Genomic DNA, 22,224 nt, shown 5'->3' with positions numbered 1-22,224 from the left:
TGAGTAAATGAGGTCAGTCTTGTTAAGCTTAAATAGCCTTTCTTTGAATTACATCTTCTTTCCCTTAGACATATTTCAATAAGTTTATTTTTATTTCCTGTTTTTCAAGAGAATAGTGGAAGTCACTGTTTCAAATAAGACCACCTCTGCTGGTCTGGCTTTAATACCTTTTCGAGAAATTTAGAGCTCTTGTTCTTTATTTCGATAAATTTTCAAAGACACTCATCAAAAAAGGAGGCAGGATTCCTGAAATATCTGAAATAGAAAGCAAAGCAGATAGACTTGGTATTTTTTCTTGCAGTCAAGGAACAACTTGGTCCTTACACTGAAGACTGAGTGGCATTGAAACTTAATTCAGTATTCTTTCCAAAACTGAGTACTTCAGAAGACTGCACAATTATTTTAAGGAAAATTCTGTTCTCAAACCATCTTTCCCTGTCACTCAACAATGGAACACAAGAGTGGAGGAAGAGAATTTGGAAGAGAAGGAAAGAATAAATCAGGCTGTTTCTTTTTTGGTCACACAGGCAGGGTAACAGTTTGGTCATTTACTACAGAACTTAAAAATGGTATTGTGGTGATGAGGGCATTGGGGTGTTAAGCATCTGACGGCTGTAGTATACTAGAGAGAGTGTTGGTCCTAGGAGCAGAAGGTTTGACTGTCAAATCCTGGGTTGCTCATTACTAGCAGGAAAATGTGGATAAGTCACTTATTCTTTCTGTGCCTTTATTTTCCCATCCACAAAACCCAAAGACATATTTATGCTACCAGAGCACTTTGGTCATCTCTGTCATACCATCCATCACACTGTGTAGTGGTTCTGTGATGACACCTTGCCGTCCCCCACTGCCCCCACCCCCAAGTGAAAGGTTCAGGGTCTTCTGTGTACACTGGTGCTAAGTGCAGGGCTGGGCACATGATAGGTACCCAATAACAAGTTGAGTGATTACATAAAAGTTTATTGCAAACTGAAAAGATATTTAAATATAAAATACATTGCTGTTAGCATTATATGTGTTCTATCTAAAGAGTGTATGCAGATATCTCTACTTCCTGATCTTAGAGACCAGGAAGAGAGCTAGGTAAGTTCTTTTAAGTATTAATATACTAAATTTTAAATGAGTTGTTTTGAAAGAACGTAAATTAGTAATCGTAAGTTGTTTGCTGTACTTCCTCTCTTGTTTTTTTGTTTGTTTGTTTGTTTTTTAAGATTTTATTTATTTGAGAGAGAGAGAGAGAGACCGAGCATAAGCAGTGGGAAGGAGGCAGATGGAGAGGGGGAAGCGGACACCCTGCTGAGCAGGGAGCCTGACTCAGTACTCGATCCCAGGACCCCAGGATCATGACCTGAGCCAAAGGCAGACACTTAACTGTCTGAGCCACCTAAGTGCTCTTACTTGTCCCATTTATAAGTAGCCAAAGTGCCTTGACACAGGCTACTCTCTCCTAAAAAGCCCCAAATAAGATAATGAAAATGATCCTCCCTTGGCTCACACAATCCTAAGTATCCAGAAGGTTTTCAGGGCTTGTAAGCTTTATATGTTTGTTAGTTAATAACTGTAACCCAGGTTATTTATGTATTCGTCTTATTTCCTCTTCGACGTCTACTTTCTACTTCTTTCATATAGACTGTAGGACAGAGACCCCCCCCCTACACACACACATACACAACCACCTGAGAATGGCAGACATGTGTGGGATAGGTTTTACTTTACAACCTCACTGAAAATGTAAAAGAAAATCATCGAAATGCTGTATTAATTTAGACTGACATAATGTTCTTACTGTTTGAGATGGATGTATTCCTGTAAACTGATGAAAATCAAATGTTAAAGTAAAAGCACTGAGGGAAATCTTTCATTTATAAAGAGATCCTTTCACACTTATTTTATTTATTTATTTTTAAGATTTTATTTATTCATTCATGAGAGACACAGAGAGAGAGAGAGGCAGAGACATAGGCAGAGAGAAGTAGGCTCCCTGCTGGGAGCCTGACCTGGGACTCGATCCCAGGACTCCAGGATCACGCCCTGGGCCGAAGGCAGGCGCTAAACCACTGAGCTACACAGGGATCCCTCGCACATATTTTATATCTCATTTAAAAAAAAAAATTTCTGAATTTTGAGAGAGTGGGCTTGTTTGTAGTAGGGGTACCACCACCTCCACCCTACTCTTTGATTTTTGTGGGGATTTTTTGTTGTTGAGTTTGATTGAATTTTCTTTGTTTAACTTAATAGGACAACATTAACTCCATTTCATACCCTACAATTATTTCCCTGGAGAAGCATTAGACTGCTGACACTGTGTTGGAAATACATGACAAAAGATCTGGTCCCCATCCTTAAGCAACTGTCTCTCACTTAATCTGGTAGAGGAGACAGATGAGTAAATAATTAAAGGACAGTGTATTAAGTGCTTGGTAGAGTTTGGAGTGGTGAAGTGGTGGGGGTCCAAGCTGGGAGCCCAACTATTTGTGGTGAGTCTTGAACTAACTAGGCTAACGTAACAGAAATGGAGAAGAGGCAAGCCAAGGGCATCAGGGCAGAAAGAATAGTGTGTACAGAGTCACTGAGGCTTAAAGAGATTGGTGTGTCTGGAAACTCCACTTGTCTAGAAAATAGATTGAAGAGGAAGATTATGAGAAATGCGGTTGAGAGGTAAGCAAAGGCCAGATTTACTCAGTCAGTGATACTTACCAAGTGCCTATAATGTGCCAGGTGTATTCCAAGTGCTGACCCCACAGAGAGGAACAAAAAAAGTCATAGCACTTCAATTTTAGTAAATTGTTTCATATCTGCCCTGTATGCCAGGTTTTTTTTTATTTTAAACAAAGTATATAATAACTAATTAGACAATCTGTGGCTTTAAAGAAAAATTATTTGTGGGTTTTATTCTGGAGGACCAAGCATGATCAATATTTTATTTTTCATGAAAAGGAAAAATACTCTTTAAAGACGGAAGAGAAAGCATTCTTTCAGGCCTCTGCCTTCAGGTTGGCAAATCTCTAAACCAGTCAGGAGATAGTTTCCCAAAGGAAAAGCCAAATATCACCTTATACTTCACCTGACATGTTCCTTTATCTTCTATTTCACTTTAAGCTTTTGAGTTGATTTAAGACTTAGGAAAACACCATTTGCTGCTTATGAAAAATTTAAAATCATAGTCCACATAATAGCACTTGAAAGGTGGTTAAGAACTCATCTTGCATATGACCAGTTTGAGATAGGAAAAAAAGTATATTTAAGCATTTAGAGAGAGAACTTTTGATGTCACCTTGAGCATTAATGGAGTGAAGTTTATAAATCTTCACTGACTAATCAAAAAGCTCCTTAATTGCTCTGGTTATTACTTAGTATTTATTTATCACATGTTGTATGCCTACTGAGCCCTTTTAGTACTTTACAACCATTCTTTCACTTAATTCTAAAAATCCTGTAAAGTATATTTTATCTCTATTACAGAAGAGGAAACAGATCTCAAAGAATTTGAGTAATTTACTCAGGATCACAGTAACTTACAGAGTTGAGATACAAGTTCACTTCTTTCTGCTAATACTTATCATTTTTAGCCATCTGACTTTTAAAAGTTATACTGCCAGTAGTGAAATAGCCCCAGTAAAAATGGTGCTTTAATATTAAAAATGTACATTTACATAAACCATGTAGCTGGTAGATAGGAATTCAGCCGTCCTACCAGGATCACTTCTATTAATCTGTCTTCCTTCATACTGTAAGATAATTTTTTCATCTTGGAGTCAAGATGGCTGTTATCATTCTTGTTTTTGCTTTTAGTGGAATCTAATCAGAAAAGCTCATTCCAAGAAATTCCCAAACTTAATGAAGAACTACTCAGCAATCAAAAGCAAGTTGAGAAGATTGAATCTGGGGAGCTGGGCCTGAACAAAGTCTGGATCAACATCACAGAAATGAATAAGCAGGTAGCATATGTGTGATTTTATTTCTGTGTAAGCTGTGAATGTTTAGTTTTGTTTGTTTAGTATGCATTTGTAGGTATAGAGCACTCACTTCTGATTGTTTTACTTTTTGAAATCATGTTTTGCATACTGTGATCCCAGCACATTAAGGTCAGGTAAAATGGGTAATAGTTGTGCATTTACCAGATATATAAGATGTTAGCCCTTTCTGCAAAGAAACGATCTTATCAAGTAGAGTAGTTTGGAAGGAGTTGGAAATTCTTGAGTCACCTTTTCCTTAGGAGCAGTGTAGGATAAAATAAAGAGAAAGAGTGTCATTCTAACCTCGAGGAAAAATGGGTAGTCTCTTTGTATTAGATAATGAGAGCTTACTTGTTTAATAGAGTTCACAAACTTACAGCCTTGGGTATAATGCTATACACTGGAGTAACACAAATCTGTAAACCATCCATAGCTAATGATAGTTATTCTAGAGTACCACAGCAGGAGGAGCAGAGTTGGTTAAATACCTTGGCCAGGCAAGCAAGCCTAGAGCAAAAACTTGTCCAGTCCCCAAATTGGCCAGATCTCAGTAGGCATTGATTCCAAAAGAGGGATTCTCCCAGAGGGAAAGGGCTAATGCAAAGGAGATTGATCAAGCATCTCCTGTGTAAAAGGTGCCAGAGTTGCCATGAGGTACTGTAGCCGCTGTTCTCGGTTTTTGCAGTTTAGTTAAAAAAGATGTGTGTTGGGGGCAGCCCAGGTGGCTCAGCGGTTTAGCACCGCCTTCAGCCCAGGGCCTGATCCTGGAGACCCAGGATCGAGTCCCACATCAGGCTCTCTGCATGGAACCCTGCTTCTCCCTCTGCCTGTGTCTCTGCCTCTCTCTCTCTCTCTGTGTGTGTCTCTCATGAATAAATACATAAAATCTTTAAAAAAAAAAAAAAAAAGGTATGTGTTGGCAAGAAAACTCGAGTACAGAAAGAATGGTACAGCTGCAGAGTGCTTAAAAATAGATGCACCATCTTCATTGGGGCTAAGAAGATATTCTTTTCAGAATGGAGTGCCAAAGTTCAGAATCAGCCATTGGCAGGGAGCACTGTGCTCTAATAAAGTGCTTACCCACATTTCTGAAGCTATTGCCTGCTTTCAGCAGCAGTGTGGGAGTGGGGCAGGTCAGCACTTAAGTCCAGGGGTCAGTGGTGTGCAACAGTGGCCTGCAACAATGGCTTTCAGATTTTGCCGGCAACCCACAAAAAGAAATGTTTTATGTCATTACCCACTAAACACATACCTACGTACATACATGTATAACTGAAATAAAAGTTTCTGAAAACAGTAACTTACCCTTAGTATGCCTTATGATATCTTCTATTAAGTTCTATTTCCCTTTAAAGTTACTCAAAGAATAACTGACAGGTTGTAGCACTCAGTATCTGCTCATTATCACTTATCTTTGAACTCCAAGTAATTAGAGAAAAGCGAGTAGTCACTCCCTTTTTATAAAAAGAATAGGATAAATTGTGGACTTGCTTTTATTGACAGCAAATTAGCAGTTTGGTCAGAGATTATATTAAGTGAAAACAGACCACAGTGAAGCACTGAGAAGTAATTCATTAGCATAACCTCACTGGGGCAAGCCGTGGATTCCATTGAGTCTGTCATGGAGAATGCTGTTCTGACGCAAGGATGAAATCTTTCGAGATGAAGAGTCAATGTCAGCTCTGTCTCATCTTGTTCATGTAAATCAGCATTGTGGAAAGAATCAAAAGGGGAAATTGGTACTCGGTGTGAGAGGACACATAGGTTTTCAAGTCTTTGCTACATATTTTGGCTTTTGAGTTCTTATTAACCAGGAATCTAACAACAAAGGAATCATTTTGTTCTTGGCCTGGCTCTTTTAGTGCAAGAAGTACATGGGAAAGCAGGTATACAAGAAAAGTTTACTCTAGTTCCAGGACTTCTTATATATATAACAGGGAGACATTGAACTGAAACTCTTACCATTTTAGTCTCCGTAGATCTTCACAGATGAGGGGACTGACTGCTGAGACCAGCCTGAAGCAGAGGAATTCTCTGCTAGTGTGGGCACAGGAGGGTGGTGGTAGTGAAGTAAACTTTATATTGGTCCAAGGGGAGCTCATCACTCTGAGTGATTTTCTGAAATTAATGTCTGTGTATATCTGATGGTCTGTTCAAGGAAAAGGGATATGTCCTAAATTAGAATAGCTATAAAAATAAAATTGGTATTTAACTATGTTACTATGTCTAAGGGTAACTGTCAGCTAAGATGGCTTTTATTGGCAAATTATGTTTAATTTTTTTTTGACAATGGATTGGCAAATAATGTTTTAAAGAGTAATTCAAAAGTGACTTAAACAAACAAAAAAAAAAGTGACTTAAACAGGGATGCCTGGGTGGCTCAGTGGTTGAGTGTGTCTGCCTTTGGCTCAGGGCATGATCCCGGATTCCCCGGATCGAGATTCACATCGGGCTTCCCGCAAGGAGCCTGCTTCTTCCTCTGCCTATGTCTCTGCCTCTCTCTCTCTCTCTCTGTCTCTTGTGAATAAATAAATAAAATCTTTTTTTTTTTTTTTTTTTTTTTTTTTTTTTTTAAGTGGCTTAGGGCAGCCCAGGTGGCTCAGCAGTTTAGCACCGCCTTCAGCCAAGGGCCTGATCCTGGAGACCTGAGATCAAATCCCATGTCGGGCTCCCTGTATGGAGCCTGCTTCTCCCTCTGCCTGTCTCTCTCTCTCTCTCTCTCTGTCTCTCATGAATAAATTTTAAAAATCTTAAAAAAAAAAAGTGGCTTAAACAATAAGAAAATGGATTATATCACTTAATGAGAACTTCCTTATCCCAGTGTAAAGTTGAAATTAATGCCACCTAGGGGGGGGAAGCCATTAGTTAGGAATAAGTTAAAATCCAATTTTGCATTGAAAACCTTTAATAGCTAAAATTTCACTTTTCTGTTTTATTCATGAAACCTCTGATTTCATACCTGTAGCCATTCTCAACCACTATAGGGAGTCTCTTCTCCCTTCTTTGAAGACTGTAACTCAACAGTTGTTTAATGAGCTACTTGTATGGGCCTTGGATTCAAAGCCAAAAATGATAATTCCTGCCCCCAAGGCTCTTACAGCCAAATAGAGGAGACAGAAAAGTAAACAATTGTAAAATAGCTTGATGAGCAATAAGAGTCAGGTCCAGATGAGTGCTATGGGGCATTTTTAAGGATGTTTTTAACCAGAGGTCAGACAAGCTCACATATCTTGAGCTGAGTCCTGACCGGCACATAGTGTTGGCCAGGTGAATTCTGCAGAAAGAGAGAAGTGCATCATCGTTAAAGCATCAATAGAATTGATCCTCATTTGCAGATTCCATATTTGTGAATTTGCCTATTTGCTAAAATTTGTCTGCAACCCCCAAATCTATATCTGTGGTGCTTTCATAGTCATTCACTGACAGGTGTACAGTGACAGAATATTTGAGTCACTCAACACAGACATTTCCAATGGATGTCAAGCAAAGTGACACTCTGCCTTGTTTCGACTCTCCTAGTATTAACAGGTTTCCTTTTCAAATTATATTTAGTGTCATGTTTTCATACTTTTGTGGTTTTTTTTTTTTTTTTTTAATGATTCTACTGCTTGGGGATCCCTGGGTGGCGCAGCGGTTTAGCGCCTGCCTTTGGCCCAGGGCGCGATCCTGGAGACCCGGGATCGAGTCCCACATCGGGCTCCCGGTGCATGGAGCCTGCTTCTCCCTCTGCCTATGTCTCTGCCTCTCTCTCTCTCTCTCTCTGTGTGACTATCATAAATAAATAAAAATTTTAAAAAAATGATTCTACTGCTTGAAATGTCCCTCAAGTGTAATACTGAAGTACTGGTTAGTATTCCTAAGTGCAAGAAGGCTGTGATGTGCCTTATATAGAAAATATGTGTGTTAGATAAGCTTCAGGCATGAGTTCAGCAATGCACACTTAATAAGATGTCTTTAAACAGAAACATATAAAACAAGGTTATATATTATATTGATCAGTTGATAAAAATGTGACCAGACAGTTCTCAAGAACCTAAGCCTATACTTCCCTTAGGAGTAGTGGTTCAGTATTCACTAATTCAGTGTTTGCTGCCACTTTCTAGAGCATAACTATTGTGAATAATGAGAATTTACTGTCCAATGAGAATAATGAGAATTTACTGTCCAAAAAGATAGAAAAATGAAAAACAGTGTGTTCAGGGAATTTTAGTAGTTCATTATAGTTATAGTTTGGTGAAAAGAGGCTAGAAGTACGGATATGTCAACAAGAGCCATATCAAGAAGGATCTTGAGTGACCTTCTATAGTATGCTCTCTATCTCTTGGCACTCAGTCCTGATACCCTTTTTTTTTTTTTTTTAAGTCCTGATACCTTATAGTTATTTGTATATACATCTAATTTTACTAGAAGGTTATATACTGTACTTGTGAGCTTTAAGCATGATGATGATGGTGATAACTGCCATTCATTAAATGTTTTCTTTGTGTAGGCCACTGTTAGATGCACTTACATGTGAGATCTCCTTTTTTGCTTCTATAACCCTATGAAATAGGAAATGGTCTCCATTTTACAGATAAGAAAACTGAGGCTCAAAGAGGTTAAGTAGTTAGCTCAAGGTTGCACAGCTGTGTGGCATTGCTAATATTAAAATATTTGAGGCATAGGAGCCTGTTTTCTTTTCAGTTTTCTATTCTGCCTTAAATCTTTGTATCCTCTATCGGATGCAGTAGGTGCTCAGTAGATCAAGTTGAAAGGCTGCGATGTCAGGTCCCTACTAAGGCTTGTAATCATTCATCATTAATGATTAGCTGTTTTAGTAACTCTTTTACTTACTATTTAAAGAATCCTTAATTTAACCCCAAAGTAAAAAAAAGCAGCATTTCAGACTTTATAGTATAAAATGGTCTAATAAGCAAACGGTCTACAGTGGTTATTTTTAATTCTGCTAATGAAAAGTCATGTAATATGCATAAAAGTCGTGATTCATCTTTTGGCTGGAATGTAGGGTTTTTTCCTAATAATTTCTACTTAATTCAACTTTTTAGACTCTTTGAACTACATTGTGTGACTTTTAGAGATAAATTCTGTAATGTTTGAATCTGATCTGACATTCTAGAATGTCTACCCAGAGACTAGAGCAGTGCCAGAGATAGTAAAAGGAGAGTGCCCCTTGTCTCTCTGTTCTAGTTCCATATGTAGCTTTGCTGTACTTTTCTATAGATATTGACATTACTCTCAAAGAGGAATGCCAAAAGATGGAATCCAGTTTTGCAGTTTTATGGGAATGTAGCTGAGTCCTAGTGACCAGTGTGGAGTTCAGGTCTTGTAAATGAGTAAGAAGGCCTAAGTTATGTTTGGTAATTGGAGAGCTAATTGTCAGCTCTCCAGGGCATACTCTTTCATGGAGGCAGCTTATCCCCTCCCTGGAGTGTTTGGGGCATGGGGAGAAGTGGACCGGTATTTCACTTTATCCTACTTTCATCTGCTCCTCTGGTTTTGGGTGACGTGGTAGCTGCCACCAGCCACAATGGCCATTACCATTCTTGAGATGCTTCTGATTAGCCTCAGGATATTGTAGTACCTGAGAGAATAGTTTCTACCTCGATCACTCCACCCAAAACATGGCTTGCATCTTTTAGGAACTGGCCAGTTATCAATGGAAAGAGTTTACTCCCTTAGGTGGCCTAAAGGTAATCACACAATTGATAGGGCAATTGGAATAACCATATTCTTGGCCATCAAGTTGGTATTGAGTCTTTCGTATACATAACTTCGGCGCACTGAGTTAAAACGTACCTGAGGGAAGGCCTCCTTCCTCACACTTTATGACTGAGCATGTTAAGATAGTCTTGGAAGGCCCAGTGAAGGGCGTGGAAGAAAAGGCCAGCCTAGGAAATCTATTAAACGCATCCAGAGTCTTGTCTTTTTCCTATATATATATTTCTTTCCCATCTTTTGTCTTTGAAATTTTGTGAATAATATGTGAATGTATTCTTATATAAGATTTAAACAATAAAATATATAACGAACTCTTATGAAAATTCCCCTTCAACTTCATCTCTGTATGTTCCCCCAACACACACAGACATTTCTGGTCCCCATAGGTGTCCACTGCCATGAGTCTGGGCTGCATTCTTCAATGATTTTCTATCAAAATCATAATAGCTTTTCATAAGAATTAGCTTATGGGTAAGTGTGTGTGTGTGTGTGTGTGTGTGTGTGAGAGAGAGAGAGAGAGAGAGAGAGAGACACCAAATGGATAGAGTCATTCAATATATATTGTTCCACAAGATGCTTTGTTCACTCTGAATATATCTCCACATCCTTAGCAATAGACACTTAGATGGTTTCTAGTGTTTTGCTGTTACAAATAGGGAAACAGTAGATACTCTTGTGTATATATCTTTGTGCACTTGAGCAAGTAATGTGTAGATAGATTTCTAGAAATGAAATTGCTAAATTAAAGAATATAAACACTCAAATTTTGACAGATACTCCTAGATAACAGGTCTTCTCCAATTTACATTCCCATTAACAGTGCATAAGAATGCCTATTTCCTTTGAGTCCTTTTCAGAACCTCAGTATTATATCTTTTTAAAGATATGGATTAAAACAACCTTCGTGATACAATTGCTACTCTTAGGAGGCTTATAGTTTGCTGAGAGTATCTCTCTGTGGGGTGAGATTTCTCACCCATTTTGTTTTTAAATGCAGAGTTGGAATGTTGAAAATTAGTCTGAAGATTTTGGAGCATTTTGGAGAAGTTACATGTTTAAGTACTTATTAAATTTCACTATTAAGAAACTAACACTAATTGGTATTTTTGTTTGTACCACGTACTGTGCCAAGAGCTTTAATTATATATCTCATTTAATCCTTATGGCCTGTATGAGTCATCTGTCACCATTATTACATTCATCCCAGAACTTTGTAACTTAACACAACAAACATTTATTGCCTCACAGTTTCTGTGGGTCAGGAACCTGAATGCTGCTTAGAGTGGTTCTGGCTAGGATCTCTTTAAGGTCTAGGCCAAGGCCGCATCAACTGAAGGCTTGCCTGGGACTAGAGAATCTTCACCCACATGGGTATTGGCACCAGATGTTAGTTCCTCACAATGTGGGCTTCTCCATGGGGCTGCTTGAGTGTTCTCATAACACAGCAGCTGGCTTCTACGAGTGAGTGATCCAAAAGGAATCCAGGATGAAGCCCTGGTGCTTTTAATGACCTAGTCTCTGGCAGCCCAGGTGGCTCAGCAGTTTAGCGCCACCTTCAGTCCAGGGCCTGATCCTGGAGTCCCGGGATCGAGTCCCACATCAGGCTCCCTGCATGGAGCCTGCTTCTCCCTCTGCCTGTGTCTCTGCCTTTCTCTCTCTCTGTGTCTCTCATGAATAAATAAATAAAATCTTAAAAAAAAAAAATGACCTAGTTTCCCGAGTTGCCCATTGTCACTTCCACTTTATTATGTAGGGACAGGCCACACTCAAGGGAAGGGGGGTTAGGTTCCAACTATTGAAGGGAAGACTATCAAAGAATTTGTAGACATATTTTAAAACATCCCTATGGGATCCCTGGGTGGCGCAGCGGTTTGGCGCCTGCCTTTGGCCCAGGGTGCGATCCTGGAGACCCGGGATCGAATCCCACGTCGGGCTCCCGGTGCATGGAGCCTGCTTCTCCCTCTGCCTGTGTCTCTGCCTCTCTCTCTATCTCTCTGTGACTATCATAAATAAATAAAAATTAAAAAAAAATAAAAATAAAACATCCCTATGGATGATTGTTGTTAAACAGTTTTTATTGTTTAAGCCATTTTACTGGGGAGAAAAATGCATTGACTGCTTATTTATGCTTTTCTCCTCCTTCCTGGTGTCTACCCTCTACTCTGCTTGGACTAGTCTTCTCACTGTCCCTCCTAGACAGTGTTCTTTCTCAGCCATACATTCATTCAGTGAATACTTAACTGGTGCATGTCTGTATGCCAGGTAGATGATGGAAGATGTTTAAACAGAAAAGGTCCATGATGTCATGGAGCTTATGGTCTATTGGAAGAGAGAATCCTTAATCAAGTAATCACACAAATAAATAAATCATTGTCACTTGGAGAAAGGTCATGAAGATAAGATATTCTTGGGCCTGTTCATGCTTTGTTCCCTTCTTATTTCCTAATGCCACACTCACCTATTTAACCTAGAAAGAAAACCTGCTTTACTTTTTATATGTATAAAGCTTACTTACTTCTCTATCTATTCGAGTCCTACTTCAGTGAAGCCTGTCCCATTCAGCCTACACAAATATTCTTTCCTCTGAACTTTTTTTCAGCATCACATCTAGTACATAATTATTTCTTTAATGTTACCTATCTCTACCTCCCTCTCTACCCCCCTCTCCTGGTCTCTCCCTCCTCTTCTCTCTTTCTCACTCCCATTATATGTTCCTACCACCCAGCCTTCTTCCCATTCTTTAAATATGCCAAGCTCTTCTTTGCACTGGGGCATTTGCCCTAGTAGTTCCCCCCGTGTAGTAAAGCCTTCTCGCGGGGGGTGGGGAGTAGCTACCTGGTCACTCATCAGGTCACCTTATTTTAATTTTCTTCTAGTGCACCCAGTTATCCAGTATATTTCTTATATGAAATTGTCTTTCTCCTTGCACTAAAATGTAAATACCACAAGATCATTGACATCTGTATTAATTCACCACTGGTATGGAATAGGTCTCATTTGTTGCAGTAATGAATGAATGAAAAAATGTCCTGAAGCCCCTGAATATACTCTTCCTAACAGGAAAGAGGGAAAGAGGACTAAGTTCCTGGGCTCCTTATTAGACTTCCTGGTTCAGAACACTCTGCTTTTTGCTCCAGGAACTCTGTTGAACTTCTTTGCTAGTGCTTAATCCAATACTTTTCTTTGTTTTTCTTTCACCTTCTACTAGGATGTAAGCTCCTTAAGAGCAAAACCTCATGGTCTTGTTTGCCACTGTCTCCACAATGCCTGCAGCAGTGCCTAGCACGTAGATGCCCAGCACTGGTTGAAGGAAAGAATAAGGGATCAGGTTTACTTTGTGTGCTGTCCATCTGCCGCCTGCCATGATGTTAGGCACATAACAGAATGTCCAGAAACTTTAGTGGTTACTGTATGAGGCCATTCTGAATATAACTGCTACTGGTAGATTTGTGTCCCATCCTAGAATTCAGGACAGGAAAGCAGCTTGGAACTAAGAATTTTTCAAGACTGTTTTTGAGCCATACTACAAAGGTGTTAGAATATGATCTCTGCAGCCTGAAATTGTGTATTATATAGGTTTCCTCAGTCCTCATTCCAGAGAGAAGTCAGGCTTTTTAGAATTCTACCCCTAAATAGCAGAAGGGAAGATATGTTTTATTTTTATTCAATTCCTATTTTAATACATGTACTACATCAGTCAGCACATCAGTGGGTATTTATTGGGCCCCTTCAGTACAGAGTAATACTTTGGTTGAGCTATTGAGTTTGAAATATTAATCACATTGTTAAACCAAAACTGAATCCCCAAGTAATCTAAAGTGTTGTACAAGTTCCTGTAGACTATATTTTGTGATGATGGGCTTTTACTTAATGTATGTTCCCATTTGGTCAGGAACAAAAGTTTAGTAAATAACCAAGGTGTTATTTTTTATCAAAATGAAATCTTTCAGGGGTCCTTGATCATTAGGTTTCTCCCTCCCTGTCCAATTGTTGAAGGATTGTGTTGTAATCTCTGTAATTTAAGATTTTGAATCTGGTAGCTGTCAGAAGTAAGGTAAAGAATGATACTTGCCTTTCTGTCTTTGGCACTGGTGTTTAATTTGGGCAGGGAAAGGGGCGCCTGAGTAGCACAGTTGGTTAAGTGTCCAACTCTTGGTTCCGGCTTAGGTCATGATCTCAGGGTCCTAAGGTCATCGGGCTCCATGCTCAGCACAGAAGCTGCTTGGGTTTCTCTTTCCCTCTCCCTTTGTCTCTCTCCTCCCATTTTTTTTCTCTCTCTCTCCCCCTCTCTCAAATAAATAAATAAATAAATTTTTAAAAATGGGGCAGGGAAAGAAGAGGTATTACTGCTGTCTTCCAGATCTCCGTTCTGTCCAAGGGTGTTGTTTTTTTTTTTTTAAAAGATCTTATTCGTTTATTCATGAAAGAGACACAGAGGCAGAGACATAGACAGAGGGAGAAGCAGGTTCCCTACAGCGAGCCCAATGCAGAACTCGATCCTAAGACCCCGGGATCGCAATCAGATCCAAAGGCAGATGCTCAACCCCTGAGCCACCCAGGCATCCCAAGTCCAAGAGTATTGTAGTTCTCTACTCTTTGAGCTGACAGGGTATAATGTCTGGATCACAGAAACCATAAAAGCCAAGGGTGCCTTGATATCATCAGCTAGAGTCTGTGCAGTAAGCGTTCATTCTCCAAATTCTCTTTTCATTATTAATCTCTTTCAGATTTCTCTGTTGACTTCTGCGGTAAACCACCTGAAAGCCAACGTTAAGTCAGCCGCAGACTTAATTAGTCTGCCTGCTACTGTAGAGGGACTTCAGAAGGTAAGTGCTGCATGTGGGCACTAAGATTAACCTGTTGCTGTCATTTTAGCTTCTAACAAATTTTTTTCTGAAAACATGGCATTTGAAATTAGCTGTTCCAAGAAGGCAGTAATAGAATATATCATTTTGTTCTAAGCAGTTCAGAACCTTTTTGGTTTGGTTAAATTGGGCCTTTAATTTGCAACAGGTGAGTTTAGTTGTGGTTTTCATGGATTTACATCTTTTTATTTGGCTCTCTGAATCCCAGAATTTCTCTACTAGGACTCTTAGGTTAACATACATGGGTTTGCTTCTCATCATTTGCCTTCTCAGTTCATCATCCAAAATGTCTTCATGAGGGCACCCCGGGTGGCTCAGCGGTTTAGCGCCGCCTTCAGCCCAGGGCCTGATCCTGAGACCCGGGATCAAGTCCTATGTCAGGCTCCCTGCATGGAGCCTGCTTCTCCCTCTGCCTGTGTCTCTGCCTCTCTCTCTCTCTCTCTCTGTGTCTCATGAATAAATAAATAAAAAATCCTAAAAAAAAAAAAATGTCTTCATGAAAGCAGACCAACTATAGAAGAGAATTGCTCTAAATTGCTATTTTTTTCATGTTTGAGAAAGTGGTTTTTAAAAAAATAATAATTGGGGGAAGTGCAAAAATTAAAAGTTTAGGATATGATAAGTGTTGGCAAGGATGTGGAGAGAAAGAAAGAAACTTTCAAACACTCCTCCTGGGAGCATAAATTGGTAAAAACCATTTTGGAAAACAATATATATTATTTTATAAAGGTAAAGGTGTACATTCTCTAAGCAGTTCACTTTTATGTACCCTAAACTCTAGGGCCTAGGCAAGAAATAATTTGGAATTTCCATTTACTTGATCCCTAGGATTCTGGACCAAAGCAGGAGGCAGTGACCAACCAAATAATCAGCAATATGTAGAGCTGGATGGGGAGAGTGGATAGGGATAGGAAGGAATAAAAAGATGCCTAATTGGGACACAAGCAACATTAACCTTCCTGCAGCAGGAAATGGAAGAAGGGATACTGGAGGAAAGGAACCCTAAAAACTGGGTGTCAAATCTAAGGTCTTTGACTTTTCAAATTTAGTGTATAAAAAGTTTGATTTGACTGTATACCAGGTTCTATAAACATATAAATTGTTTCCACAAAGAAGTAAAGAACTCCTGTGCCACTTGCAGAAACAGAACTTGGTATTTTGTAGCCACACCATCTGTGTGTGTCAGTCTCCATAGTTTGCTGTTTATCCAAGATGGTCATCTGCTTAAAACTTAAACGGCGGGGGCGGGGTTGGGGGGGTGGCCTGAGGAGGCGGAGAGATAACTGTGATGAGGCAAAGTCTTCTTGCCATTATTCCCAAGGGTCAAATGGAAAAAAGGTAGGCTTCTGTGGTCTTTAATGCAGAAGCAACTCTGGCAGTCTAGCATTAGAAAAAGGACATTGGTTTATTGCATTAATTAATTCAGTAAACATTTGTGGCACTTCCTCCAGTTTGTGCCAGGCACTTTGCAGTTGGTGAGAATACTAGTTTCAGGGTTTTGCTCTAGAGTTCACATGGCTCTGTCAGCTGCTTCCTTAAAAAAAAAAAAAATCTTAAACAAGAGCTTACTATCTTGCATCCTAATGGGCTCATATATCCAGCAAGCGAGGATCATCTAACAGTAGATGTCTTTGAATGCATGTAGCTTCTGTAGCAGCAGAGCTCACATAGATAACATCCCAGCTTAGAGACTTCTAAGAGTGTGTGTTTTCACTTTGCAAAACTGTGTGCTTATAATGTCAGATTCTACTTTTAATACAAGTGGCTCCATTTTGAAGTGGAAGATCATCCCAAATACCTGATCTCAGTGTATCTCATGATTTTTTTTAAGTGTTGAAAATGTCATCTCTTGGTCTTTTGGGTTCTTAGCTGTCACTATAATAGAAACAACCTAGGTTAAAAATACTAATGTATTTAGTATAAAACTATAAAACCGTCAGTAGATCTTAATGAGAGGCCAGCACCCACCAAATAGTAACACTCTTTTAGATGTCATCCCTTAGGGCAGGCCTTTTTAAAATGATGGTATCTGAATCATATTTCCCCAGTCCCTAGACCAGTTGGACTCCTTAAACCTAATTGAAGACAAAGTAAGCCACTACTCGCATCCACTCAGCAGTTGCTGGTGGGATTCTAAAGCAAAAGAGTAACAAATGCTGCCAAATGGAATTTTTCCTTCATCTCTGAAACACTGGGCTTCCCAAAGCCAAAAATGGTTCCACTCATTGTCATTCAGAAGTCATCATTTGTTCCTGACGTGATGACGGTCTAGTGTTAGCTGTGGCCTTCTGCTTGCCTACCATAGGGCTTGGTAAAGGCAGTTGTGGGAGACCCTTATCTCTGGGTCCCAAACTTAGGAACTAATTTTTTTTGTTTCTTTAAGAAAATTTGTTTTTTCTCTAGGAAAAGTCCTTTAAATTCAGAAAATTATTTGTTATATATAATTTTATATATACAGGTGACCCTTGAACATGATAGGTTTGAATTATGTGGTCCACATATGTATTTTTTGGTTGTTGTTGTTTTTTTGTTTTTTTGAAATACAGTACAAACTGTAAATGTATTTTCTCTTATGATTTTCTTAACATTTTCTTTAGCTTACTTTTTGGTAAGAATACAGTATATAATACATACACAAAATATGTGTTAAATGTTTATGCTATTGGTAGGCTTCTCATCAACAGGCTATTAGTAAAGTGTTTGGTGAGTTAGAAGTTATATGTAGATTTTTGACTGCAAAATCGAATAACTGTATTATTGAAGGGTCAACTGTAGATAACCATAAACATGTATAGTTTCCTGTTAATTGTGTCTGCATAAGCTATGTGAAATTCAATTTGAAGAAACTTGAAATAATTAAAAACACTGACCTTCATTAGGTCAGTGTTTACTATAAAATAAAACACAGTGGGATCCCTGGGTGGCGCAGCGGTTTGGCGCCTGCCTTTGGCCCAGGGCGCGATCCTGGAGACCCGGGATCGAATCCCACGTCAGGCTCCCGGTGCATGGAGCCTGCTTCTCCCTCTGCCTGTGTCTCTGCCTCTCTCTCGCTCTCTCTGTGACTATCATAAATAAATAAATAAAATTTAAAAAAAAATAAAAATAAAAATAAAATAAAACACAGTGATAAACCACTGTACTCCTAAAAGAATGGCTAAAAATAAAAAGACTGAGAAGAGGAGTTTTGATGAGGATATGAAGGAACTGGAATTCTACACTGCCGGTAGGAATGTAAAATGGTACAACCATTTTGGAACACATCTTGGCAGCTTTTAAAAAATTAAGCATTGGGACTCCTGGGTGGCTCACTGGTTGAGTGTTGGCCTTCAGCTCAGGGTGTGATCCTGGAGTTCCGAGATCAAGTCCCACATCCGGCTCCCTGCAGGGAACCTGCTTCTCCCTCTGCCTATGTCTCTACCTCTCCCTGTGTCTCTCATGAATAAATAAGTAAAAATCTTTAAAAAAAAAAAAAAAAAAGTTAAGCACATATCTACTGTATGATCAGCCATTCACATCCTAGACGTTATGCTGATGAAAAAGCATGCAATGAAGGGAAGTGAAAACATATGCCCATGCCCACATAAAGACTTGTACATGAATGACATGAGTGTTGATAGCAGCTTTATTTGTACTAGTCAAATACTGGGAACAACCTAAATGTCCATCAACAGGTGAGTAGTTAAAACTGTGATGTATCCATATAATGGAATGCTTCTCAGCAACAAGCTAAGTGGCTACAGCCTGTATAAATCTTAAAAGATGAAGCCAAGTCAAAGAAGCTATACCCCAAAAAAGAAAACAAAAAACCTCCACATACTCATTCACTGATTCTATTTATACAAAATTCTAGAACATGCAAACAGATATGTAGTGGATCGGTGGCTGCCTGGGGGCAAGGGACGGAAAAATCACAAAGGGGTCTGAGGAAACTTGGGGTGATGGACGTTTATTATCTAAATTTTGCTCATGGTTTCCTAGATATATATGTCAAATCTTACCAAGCTGTAACTTTTGAATATGTGCCCCTTCACTGTGTCAATTACATCTTAGTAAAGCTATTACAAATCTTAAAAAGGAAAAGACACTGGTCTTATGACATGTTTCTTTTCAGAGTGTAGCTACCATTGGCAACACTTTAAACAGTGTCCATCTTGCTGTGGAGGCAATACAGAAGACTGTGGATGAACACAAGAAAACCATGGAGTCACTGCAGAGTGACATGGTAAGGAAATCTAACAAATGCTGCAGGAAATCTGCATTCCGCCTATCCTCTTCTCTGCAGTAGGAGTAATGCCATCTGCCCATTCATCTGAACAGACCCTACCGTGCACCTTTTATAGTGGAGGAAATAACAGCAGTAAGATACAGTTCCTAGATGGAATGGATAGGAAGGAAAATGGAGAAGAAAAGGGAAGTGTGGGATCCCTGGGTGGCGCAGCGGTTTAGCGCCTGCCTTGGCCCAGGGTGCGATCCTGGAGACCCGGGATCGAATCCCACGTCAGGCTCCCTGCATGGAGCCTGCTTCTCCCTCTGCCTATGTCTCTGCCTCTCTCTCTCTCTCTCTGTGTGTGTGTGTGTGTATGACTATTATGAATAAATAAATAAAATCTTAAAAAAAAAAAAAAGAAAAGAAAAGAGAAGTGTCATAGGATTAATAACAATCACCCTAAACTTAGTGGCTTAAAGCAACATGTTATTTCTCACTCTTCTGTAGGTCAGGAATTTGGACAGACTCTCAGACTTTGTAGCGAAGAGAAGCCAAGTAAAGAGGACTCTATAGAAATACAAGGCCAACTGGATGTTCCAGCTCCAGCCAGACTCCCAGTTGAATGCAGCCGTGTGTGTGTGTGTGTGTGTGTGTGTGTGTGTGAGAGAGAGAGAGACAGACAGACAGACAGACAGAAACAAACTTCGGCACCACGTGAAACAGAAAAATACCGCCACCCCACTGAGCCAAGTGAACCCACAGAATCTTGGGAAATGAAAATTGTTTTAGCCACAAAGTTTGGAGATGATTTGTTATGCGGCTGCAGATAACTGAGACAGAAGCAAACCCCTGCAGTGATCAAAAAATGTTTTCAAATGTTTCTTAGTGTTATGTGAGTGTAAACAGTCTCTAATCAGAGGCCTTAATTAATTACCTAGTGAGTACTCCACTCCATCAAAGATTTACGAAGGGTGAACAGGATGGCACAATCCTCCCTGTCTTGCTGGGGAGAGGAGTTATATGTACAAATCAGGACTATTCAAGGCACACAACAGTTCCCCAGCTTCTTCACTAATTTCTAGGTCTATCCTGCATGCTCTTTTCCAGCCTTGGAGTTTTGAGTTTAAATTGGGCAGTTTGTACCTAGGAGACTTGGGCTATGTTAGAGTTCTAGAAAAGGACGGTTTTTCTTTTCTTCAAAACAAATACCCCTCACTGGTATTTAATGTGGCTGTTCTGGAGAGATACTGAGCTAGGTGTTCAGATACCCTGGATTCCAGTTTCACTTCTGCTGCTGAGTGTCTGTGGGATCCATAATAATAAAGACCTCTAACTCAGCAGTTTCTCCATTACTGCTATGTTAATATCTTGAGCATTTTCTCAAAATAATAAGTATTTTCCAAAATACCTGTTTCCTAAGTCAAAAATTCATGCTTTAGAGAACCATGGGGCTTTTTTCTCCCACCTCTCTTTTTCTTTATTGTTGCCTTTTGTTTCTTATAAAAGCAGGTTGATAAATGTCTGGGATTTCAGATTTCAGGGAAAACTGGTTATTTTCCCTAATTGCATTCTGTTATAATTAAATCTGCCTCTTTTAAACTTCCATGGTTGCCGATGGTAATCCTCCCCATTGGAACATTTTATACTAAGTCATAGATATAGGCTCTGAAAGATTAACCCATGCAAAGTTTTTCCACTAGAGGGAAAAAAGTTTATGTAAATATGTTATACTTCAGTCTCTGCAAAGAGACTTGAGCCAGTGGGAAGGGGATGGGAAAAGGAAGAGTAACCTTTAGACATAAATCTTGGCATATGCTGTTAAAACTGAAAAATAAGTAATGTGCATGATTGGTTGTACTTAAAATAAGGCTAGCGGTTACATGACTGGCTACTCTTTGAGTGTACAGACCTCTTTAGTCCTGGGGAAATTATGACACTAGCCAGGTCCAGACTGAGTTGGCCCCTGAGAAGTTAAAGTGATCCTATAGTTTCTCTGGGAGTACAGGTAATGGAGGAGAGAACTGGTTTCTGGGGAGTTCATTCCATTCCATTCAGAGACTGAGAAACAGACTGGGAGGACCTCAGCTCCCTGATGTGTCTGGGTGCCGTTGGTCCAGTTCATGCTTCCCCAAAAGCACCTGGTGCCCTCGGGGCCAAGTACAAGACTGGTCACACTGTAAGCTCCTGGGAAATAATTGGGTTTTTTTTGTTTGTTTTTAAGATTTTATTTATTCATGAGAGACAGAGAGAGAGGCAGAGACATAGGCAGAGGGAGAAGCAGGCTCCATACATGGACCCCGATGCGAGACTCAATCCTGGGACCCTGTGATCACAACCTGAGCCGAAGGCAGGCACTCAACCGCTGAGCCTCCCAGACGTCCCTCCTGGGAAATGATTATTGATTAATCTGTGGATACCCCCTGTGGGAAGCTAGAATGTTCTAGGACCATCCCAGATGGTTAGGTAGGCCTGGTAATTAGTTGTTGCCTATACTAATCTCCATTTCTATTAACAGAATCAACACTTCTTGAAAGAGACCAGTGGAAGCAACCAGATCGTTCCATCACCTTCAGCTACATCAGAATTTGACAATAAAACTCACAGTGAGAATTTGAAACAGGTAGTGGCTTAACTCCCTGTGCCCACAATGGACTCTGGGGGCTGCCTGAATAGCTGGGCTTAGTGTTGTGGTGCCTCATCCCATGCCTGCCTGAGAGCTGAGCAGAGAGCAATATGTATTACTATCTTAGGAATCCAAGATGCCATCTTGGCTCTTCTTTGGCACTCTCCTTTTTTTTTTCCCTGTATGTCAATCAGTGAAGCAAATTCCTTTTCACATCTTGGAAGGCATAGAATAGCCAGATTATCCTGAAGAAGATATTCATGAGAAATAGCAATCTGGGCAAATTAACATTTCTAAAATGTTGGAAAGTGTATCCCTAGAAGTCAAGATGTTCTAAAGACAGGAGGAGGAAAAAGGCTATCAAGTTCAGAATCACATTAAAAAAAATAAAGGAAACCTCCATGGAGCAGAATTCCTGTCCTGAGTTTAATGCCGTCTAAAACCTGTAGTCATCATTCGTTTTTAAGTAGCAATCAGTACTAGAGGATGTCAATAAAAATAATTGAATCTTGTACTAAATAATGCACTACTTGTTATGGTTTTGCTACATGAGCCAATTCAGTAATTGGTATTGTTCCTAAGGTAGTTTTGTCCTGACAAATTAGGTTAACAGGCGTTTCAGTTAATAACCCAGCAAGCTTTCCCGCCAGCAGGTGAGGTAAACATTGGGAAATCAATTCCCAAGCTCAGCTTTCTGGAACCAGAGAGTGAATCATGTAGGTAGACCCCTTTCCTCTCTTGTCTAGCTGAGATCAAACAATTCCAGAGGGAGCAAACTTGGAGCAATTTAGAGTGGAGGGACAAAGCCAAGACAGACAATCAATGGTCTAAACCAGGAAGAGTTTACTTCAGTAA

General features: G+C 39.7%; 1 protein-coding gene across 2 annotated transcripts in view; it reads left to right on the top strand.

The window, feature by feature from the left end:
- EFCAB14 (EF-hand calcium binding domain 14) overlaps positions 1-22,224 on the top strand; it is a 42,865-nt gene that overhangs the window by 3,732 nt on the left and 16,909 nt on the right. For both annotated transcript variants that reach the window (XM_041738565.1, XM_041738564.1), the window contains exons 3-6: positions 3,793-3,938; positions 14,402-14,500; positions 18,651-18,761; positions 21,262-21,366. In XM_041738565.1, coding sequence (XP_041594499.1) covers positions 3,793-3,938; positions 14,402-14,500; positions 18,651-18,761; positions 21,262-21,366 — 461 coding nt within the window. The remainder of the gene's footprint in view (positions 1-3,792; positions 3,939-14,401; positions 14,501-18,650; positions 18,762-21,261; positions 21,367-22,224) is intronic.

This window comes from Vulpes lagopus, chromosome 23 (assembly GCF_018345385.1).
Source record: "Vulpes lagopus strain Blue_001 chromosome 23, ASM1834538v1, whole genome shotgun sequence".
NCBI classification, from domain to species: domain Eukaryota; kingdom Metazoa; phylum Chordata; class Mammalia; order Carnivora; family Canidae; genus Vulpes; species Vulpes lagopus.
Note: the sequence above shows the minus strand (reverse complement) of the source record. Positions and strands in the feature narration are given on the sequence as shown.